Here is an 8,037-nt window from a genome sequence, read left to right as displayed (position 1 = left end):
CCACAAGATCCCCCCTCAGCCTTCTCTTTTGAAGGCTGAACAGGTTCAGGTCCCGCAACCTTTCCTCATAGGACCTACCCTGCTGTCCCTTGATCATACGAGTGGCCCTCCTCTGGACCCTCTCCATGCTGTCCACATCCCTCTTAAAGTGCGGCGCCCAGAACTGGACGCAGTACTCCAGCTGCGGCCTGACCAGTGCCACATAGAGGGGGAGGATCACCTGATTTCAGCTGACTTCAGCTCCAGTGTTTCCCGAGCTAGGGAGCAGGCATTGCTGTGGGGGCCTGGGCAGAGTCAGTTCTTCCTCTTGGTTGCTGAACTGTTTTGGAAGCCACAAAACACCCTCTCTTACAGGTTCCCCTATATTTAGGGCAGCTTTCCTTTCACTCAACATCATCGCTTTACTCCTAGCAATAACCCCCTGGACCAGCCTGGACAGCTGCTCTCCCTCCCTTGTGTTTCTTTTGCTCTGAGGCCTGTAGATAAGGAAGAGGAATGTGATACCGATTTCCCCACTTGAAAGAAATTATCAGAATGCAAGAACTCAGCCAGGCAGCAGCACTCACGTCACAAGGGCATGGGGCTCCACGGGGCTCAGGGAGTTGTAGACCTTGATGTAGTCGTTGCCTTCACCGCAGGGCTCCACATCAAATGTCTTGAAAGTCAGGCTGATAATGGAATCGGCGTCAGCCCTCAGGACCCACTGGCAGCGAGCGTTGTTGGGATATGGGCTGTTGGGGAAGCCTGGTGTGGTAAAGCTGGTGATCTCGCCTTCCTTGGCATGCAGAGAAAAACCGCAACTATCTGCACGGGACAGAAGGGGTGGTGGGGGCAGAGATGGGCTGGATGTCAGAGAACACACCACAGAAGGGAAAGCAGATATACTGCAATGCTGCCTGCTTGCAACGTCTATCATCCCCTGTTCTGCCCCCGCATAAGCCCAGATGTGCTGTACGGAGCAGAGAAATTGCGATTGCATTTGGTTTTCTGCACCTTTAAATTCCCCAGACCTATCCCTGTGTGCAGAGTTCAGCCACCATGCGGACTGTTACAGAGATGCACAGGTTGTGCTCTCCGAAGGGCCTTTCCTCTTCCTTGTTATCACTTTCCTGGGAAAGTTGCACTACATGTGGGAAAACTTCACTGAGAGACAGGCCCATCTGATCCCACAGGTGATCTTGGGGCTTCAGTGAAGATCATGCACATGTTCAGTTTGCAGCAAATCCTCCCTCCCTGCAAGAGGGAACAGCCTCCTACAGACACTTGCCCCACTCGATGGAAACTCCCATGTGCAGGGGCTCTCAATGGAAATAAGGAATCCACCCCATGCCCCACTGCAGGAAGACACACTATAAACAAAGCTGGAGGAGCAATACTCACTATTCCGGGAAGCCTGGATGATACTGGGATCGGCAGCTACGAGAGAAACAAACATGCATTCATTAGCGATGAGGTAAGGCCCTGCGCACTGCCCGAGGGCTGCCGGCTGGCCTCATTCCACAGGGTTATCTCCTGCAACATCCTCCCTGCAGGCTGCCGCCTGGACGGCTTTCTCCCTTCCCCCAGCATGCCAGCCTGACCCGCAGAGCACCGGACTGAGGGCTCAGAAGCTTGCAGACTTCTGAATGGGAGCGAGCAAGGAGTGCAGTAAGGAGCTATCTGACAAGGAGGGAGGTCTGGGCAGCCCCCGTTGTGTTCAGACAGGATGCGCGATGCATCTGAGCAAGTGGGAAAGCAGAGTGCCATTTGGATCCACCTCCCCCATGCAGGCTGGCAGGTGCCAGCGCTCGTCCTCAGGGAGGATCTCGCTGCTCTGGAAAAGCAGCACAAAAAGCTCTGGGATTTCCCAGCCTCCCCCTGCCTCCACCCAAGGATCCCTGGGGCCTTAACCCAGCAGGTAAGTCTAAGGGCTGTGCTCCTCACAACCTCCAGTGTCCCAGGTGCTGAGAGATTCTCCTCTCTCCCACACAAAGCCTCCCAAGCCAAAGGAACAAAGTCCTGCTTCCTCCCCAGGCCTCACCCCCAAAGCCCTTTAGGGCTGTTACTCTCCCAAAACACGGCTCCTACACAGACCATGTCAGGTCTCCCACACAGCAAGGGCAGCCACCCCCTGATCAGTAGTGCTCTGCCTCTAGAAACCATCCCTCCAAGGTCCTGCAGGGCTTGCCTAATCATGGACCTTTGCCCCTTGCAAAGCAGAAGTCATCTCCGTCTTGCACATGCCCCCACACCGAAACAGCAAAGGATGCTGGGACTCACGGAAAGCAACCACTGACTCCACTTTTAGCACCGGATTCCGCGATTTCAAGGTCAACATTTGCATCAGACTCTGCTTGTCAGTCATGGCTCTATCCAGTGCCTCTGCCTTGTCTTTTGGAACCATGAACTCCGACCAGTAATAGGCAATGACGCTGCCTTCACTGCAAGGAAAAAAGGGGGACACATGGTATCAACGTGCAGGCCATGGGAAGGAGAACAAACAGCAGAATGGTGGAGAACAAGGACATTGTCCTCAACTGATCGGTGGGTCCACTGATCAGTCCAGCTCTGGAGAGGAGGTCTTGGATCAGCTAAGCAAGTAAGCTGAACATGCACAGCTGGAGCTCTCATCAGGGAAGGTCTCTGCCACACTGAGCTCTCTGGAGACCTTGCTGCCTCTCTCCACACCCACAGTCTTTAGACAAGAGCAATGTTGATGGCAAGAGAGCACTGAGCAAGTCTGTTGCTGCTCCATAAGCCTGATAGAGTAAGCTACTATTGTGTTTCCATTCTCATGTAGCATGTGATGAAGGAGACATGTGCACTGTGCTCGCTCTTCTAGATTACAGTGTTCTCTTTCACTGCTTTTCCATGATCTAAAATAAAGGGGAGTTTCACTGGGGGTTTTCTGAGTATTAGAAAATAAAAGGTTACTGCAGCAACAGCTGTGACTTTTCCAAGTACAGCTATCGAGATAAATGTGCCCTGTGACAACCCAGGAGAGCGACTATTACCTTCTCCTCCTTTCAAGGGGGACCAAACTTGTGTTCCCATGCACCCACCCATGGGCTCAGGGTACAGCACCCACCTGAACGCAGTTATTTGTGTCTCCTTGTGATAAGGACCAATATTTTCATTGCTCCTGTAGATCTCCTCAACCTAAGCAATGTAATAGAAACACATTCAAATATGCAGAAAAGCAGCTTTAAAAAAAAAGCATGAATGGGTCAATTCCCAAAGAGCTTGGATATTAAAGGCACAGTCAGGCTAACAAGCTTCAGAGCATGGGTGCTTCAAGGCAGGCCCTTGAGTCTGTATTTAGAGCTCTAAAAAGCAGTCAGGGCATGAAGGCAGCTGTTTGAGGCATTTGCAAGGACCAGAGGTTTGGGAGGGCATCCTGTAAACACCTAAGAGAGACAGACTCATTGCCCTTTTCACATTTCTGAGCTTAGCTAACAGCTCACCAAGCTCAGTGGGTGGTACCAGAACTTCAGCATAAAACTGAGGATCTCAGGAGAAAATGACAAAGGACCACAACGTAGAAGACATAACCCCAGTGGCAGTGACAACGGAGCCTCCCCCCAGCCCTGGGGCAGCCCGAGAGGAAGGAGGCAGTGCCTTACCGTGCTCTTCACCTTCTTGGAGAGCATGGCGAACTCGGGGCTGCTGGAGTCCTCATAGGCATCGAGGAAGTTCCAGTTCAAAATCCGGAGGTGGCCGTTGTAAACCTTCTGGACGGACACGTTTCGATCTGGAAGATGCCATTGGAGAAAGAGAGAGGATGTCAGGTGGCGATTAGGCCCTGACCTGCATGCTGATGGCAGCCTGAGAGCTGGAGCTAGGGGCACGGCATTCCCTGCTTCCTTTCCCTTCAGCTCCAGTGCTGAGTTGATGTCACTCTCCTAAGCAAAATCCTTGGTTCGGGCCCAGGTTTCAGAGCAGGTTTTACAAAAGGCCAACGGCAGAGCTGGGAAGAGTACCCAGGCATCTTCGTCCCCAGCCTCCTGCTCTAACCACAGACAGTCTTACCCTTTTCCCACCCACACCACCTGGTGACTCATCTACAAAGCCTCCCTCTGCACAGGTGCTGCTACCACCCTGCCCCAGAGACAGCTACAATGAGCTACAACCACTCTGTTCACAGAGGAATACAGATCCCAAAAGCAGCTCAAACTGCAAGCTCTCTGGGGAGAAGTCAGCTCTCACGCTGCATTGTACAACAGAGCCCTACTCTAGGCTGGAGCCCCAGGTACCACTAGGTGCAAGCTGTAGGCCGTTTGCTCATCAGTATAATTTAAGTACTCCCAAACTTGGAGGCATTGGGGGCCATGGGAGAACCTGTACTGTAGGGGCCTGATGTAGGACATGTGGTCTTCCTCTGGTGTTAGGATGGGAAGTGTTACACTCACATTTGAAGTGCCAAACCAGCTGGCCAACCAGGAGGGAGACGAGAAGGATGGCAATGAGCACAGTGGTGACCACCACCCATCGTTTTGGGCCACGCTTCTCCACTGTCTTGGGATTCATGGTGGGGAGGAACTCCACCCCTTCCTCCAGGTTGTTCATTTCCTAGAAGGGAGATTGAAACACTGAGCACAGAAGTTTCTCATACAGCAAGCACATGAGAAAAGGGGGATGTCAGGGTCAGTAAAGCCATGAGGCTGAAATCTGGAACATACAAGGTCAAAGCTTGGCTTTGCTGCCAACTCGCACAGCCTCACTCATTGCACGTTGGTGCCCACCGCCCAGGGTGCATTTAACTGCCCTTCTCTCCTTACATCAACAGCCCCCTGTGCAATGTTAATGCAGTATCTGAAATGCAAAGAAAGCAAGTGCTCTCTTACCACTATTCTTTACAGTCAAAGTCAAACCCCAGGGGCTTTAAGTCATTGCATCATTAAAGACCAGACCAAATCTTGCAAGGGCCCTTGACTGCAAAATACAGATATCACAATTCTTGGCTAATAATCATGCACACGCACACTGAGAAGGTCCCTGCTCAATGAGATGAGCTCTGCCAGGGGACCGGGGACACTCAGCCCACTAGGGAGAAGCACTGCCAGGAATACAGACCACAACCATTCCAAGAACATTGTCTTCAACCTGGTAAAACTGGAACAGAAAGTCAACCAAGGAAAATGCACGTCACTCCTATGCGTCACTCCCATCCTGGCATACAGACACACCGAGCTATAAATAACTTTCTAGTAATCAGGCAAATCAGACAACTTCCCCAACAGGAATTCAAGCAGCTCTGGCACAACCTGGAGACGGCAAGTTGGTCCAATGCCAGCAAAAGGAAATGATGGGCTAAGCACGTGCAAAACTGATTCTTGAAGAGATGAAGCCGGGGAGGATGAGCAGATCCATTTTGGGCAAGGCCTGGCTATTATATTGGTCCAAGGACAAGGGACACAAGAACGAGGAGACAGGACACCTGGGTCTCATCTCCACTGCACCTGGTGACTCTGGGCAGGGCAGTCGCTCTCTCAGGAGCACTGGGACATTTAGATGTCAGAGGCTTAACACAATGACAGCTGCAGCGTGAGGGTAGGCTCTGTCCCTGCCCCGGCTTCCAGCGTCTGACATGAACCAGGGCCCTCCCCAGCTCCTGCTCTGGTGCCAGGAGCACGTCTTCCACCCGCCTTCACCACCGTGAATCGAGTAGCACATACAGGTAAAGATAAAGCGCTACTCGCAGAGCACGGTTCTGCCCTGGGGAAAGGACAATGGAGAAGCTGAACGACACGCAACAGAAGCTGGCCGTGTTGCTCAGGGCAGCGCTGAAGGGGTTCAGAGCAGCGCAAGGCCTGCCGAGAAAAGCACCAGACGTATCCAAGTGCACCCGTGAGGCTTCAGTCTTAGACACAAAGGCAGGCAAGTGTCAGCCTCTTCTCCAGATGGAGAAAGGGAGGCACCAGGAAGATTTGCCTACAGTCACAGCCAGCGAGAAGAGGGCCGGACCCACGGCTCCGAGTTCCTGCTATCAGGTGTGCCCAAGACAAAGACGCCAGGAGGCAAGCTGCAGCCTTAGCCAGGCTTCGGCCAGGCAGACTGGAGTTGGCACGCAGCAGGCGCCAAGCTCCGAGCAGACGCGCCCTCCCAGCAAACACAGCAGCCGAACCACACTGCTTGTTCACGCGGGGAACGAACATCGCTCCTTAGGCGCTGGGACATGGTCACAAAGGAGCTTCAGGGCCTGACTCACCGGCAGCCTGAACAGCCAGAAACCGAGGGCGTGGGGGAGAGGCACGCAGCTCGGCGCCGCGCGCAGCAGAGCTTTAGCCACATGCAGTTTCATTGTCTCACAGCCCTGCTCCCAACTTCAGCAATGCCTGCCCGCCGCCACCCCACCCTCCACCCCCAAGCAGGCTCATCTGGCCCTGAGGAACCAGGAACAACCTGTGCCTTTTCCTCCCAGACAGATACTCAAGGAATCCCATGCTTTCGGGGCTGCCTCTTGCACAGCAAGGTCTCCTGAAAGACAGCAGGGGTCTCAATGCTAGGAGGGGGCATTCAGAGTCTCAGGGAATCTTTCAGAAGGGGCCGACTTTGGGGCTGCAGTTCTACTGCTGAATTGCCAGCCCCCAGCAGAGACCTGTGCGCTGACAGCTGACCCGCTGCTCACCGAAAAAGGGCTGCAAGTCTGTGCTGAAGGCGTGTGATCTGAGAAGAGCTGTCAGGTTGAAGGTACCAAGTAACCGGTCTTGCTTACCATCCCCTCTTGCGCATCTGGATCACTCTTTACTGCCGTCATTGTCAGCTCCTCCTGCCTGTCTGCTCTGCTTCTCACTTCTGCAGACTCAGGACTCAGAATACAGCCATGAAACCCACTTCCCTCTCTCGTTTAATCACCCACACACAAAGTTCCCACAGCAGACAAAAGCACCTCCCCTTTGAAGGCCTACGCAACCTCTTCCCCCCTCCCCCAGGCCTACACAGGGGCACTCAGGCAAGGAAGGACAAATCAACTAAAGGGCAAGTCAAGGCACATAATGCTGTTTAAACCCCTCTGTGGCTGCTCCCAGCTCCAGAGTGAAGGGGCTGTAGTTTAACCCTTCTCTACACATACATTAAGAGTGTCCCCCTGCAAACAAGCCCTATGCATCTGCACTTGGTAACTCTTCATAATGCTCTTGCTTCCTGCTTCACTTACCAAACAGCCACCAGTCTCTGCTTCCTGAGCTCTCGCCTCCCCATTCCCAGGATTTTCTTACTTTGCATTCTGCCTGGGCAATCTCCAGAAGCCCTCTCTCCTACACCGCTGCCTTGTCTGCCTTCCAGCATAAACTACCCAGGTCAAGGAACAGGTCTTACTCCAGGTCTGTTGAGAACCGGTTGTAAGCACTTATTAAAATGGTCACTTGAAAACCATCGCCATCCTCTAGCACCGTTAACGTCCTCATCAGGTGCTGCCAGCCTGGACAGTCCCAGCATCAGATGCACGCAATTAATAGAAAGCTGTAAGAGTCTGATCTAACCGATGGCACCTCCATCAGTTCTCAGAAATGGTTGCAATAGCCCTGGCCTGGGCACCCCTTTGGCTGCTAATTTTTTATCATATTGGTACTCACCAAAACATGGAGAGGAGCAGAAGAATCACAAAAGCACTGCCATCCAGCACTGCTATACCCAGACACTGCGTCAATACTATGACAAAAAGAAACCTGAAGATAGACCTAACTATCACCAAAGGAGCTAGTTTAATGGGCAAATGAATAAGGCTGGACAAAAACCCCCATAAACCAAAACTTCTTGCCTGTTCCAAAAAAACCCCACATCACTCTTTATTGTCTATTTCTGGCTATAATCAAGAGAAATGCAGCAAAGAAAAATGTCATCCTTACAGGGCTGATGCACGACCAAAAGGGATGGCAAAACTGTTGTTTTGTTACCTACTGTTTTTTCTAAAGCCCCCACTGCTGCAGCTGTATTATAGGCAGTCTGAGTTCTCATCTAAATGAAACAAGTGATCCAGCCTGCAGAGAAGAGCTGGGAAACACAGGCCCAGAACACAACTCACTCAAAAGTTATTTAAAAAAAAAAAAAAAAAAAAAG

At 52.2% G+C, this 8,037-nt stretch overlaps 1 protein-coding gene across 3 annotated transcripts in view; it reads right to left on the bottom strand.

Annotated features, from left to right (window-relative positions):
* The window catches only part of ST14 (suppression of tumorigenicity 14), a 47,087-nt gene that overhangs the window by 11,535 nt on the left and 27,515 nt on the right, over positions 1-8,037 (bottom strand). The window contains exons 2-7 of one of the 3 annotated variants that reach the window (XM_019509383.1): positions 4,389-4,548; positions 3,603-3,730; positions 3,068-3,138; positions 2,260-2,420; positions 1,381-1,416; positions 567-804 (exon numbers count right to left, since the gene is read on the bottom strand). In XM_019509383.1, the coding sequence (XP_019364928.1) occupies positions 567-804; positions 1,381-1,416; positions 2,260-2,420; positions 3,068-3,138; positions 3,603-3,730; positions 4,389-4,545 (791 nt within the window). In that variant the 5' untranslated portion in view covers positions 4,546-4,548. Of the gene's footprint in view, positions 1-566; positions 805-1,380; positions 1,417-2,259; positions 2,421-3,067; positions 3,139-3,602; positions 3,731-4,388; positions 6,119-8,037 lie in introns of those variants that run through there. The other 2 variants (XM_019509391.1, XM_019509375.1) reach the window with 2 other exon arrangements.

This window comes from Gavialis gangeticus, unplaced genomic scaffold (genome assembly GCF_001723915.1).
Source record: "Gavialis gangeticus isolate Ggan-Ray unplaced genomic scaffold, GavGan_comp1, whole genome shotgun sequence".
Classification (NCBI taxonomy): Eukaryota; Metazoa; Chordata; order Crocodylia; family Gavialidae; genus Gavialis; species Gavialis gangeticus.
Note: the sequence above shows the minus strand (reverse complement) of the source record. Positions and strands in the feature narration are given on the sequence as shown.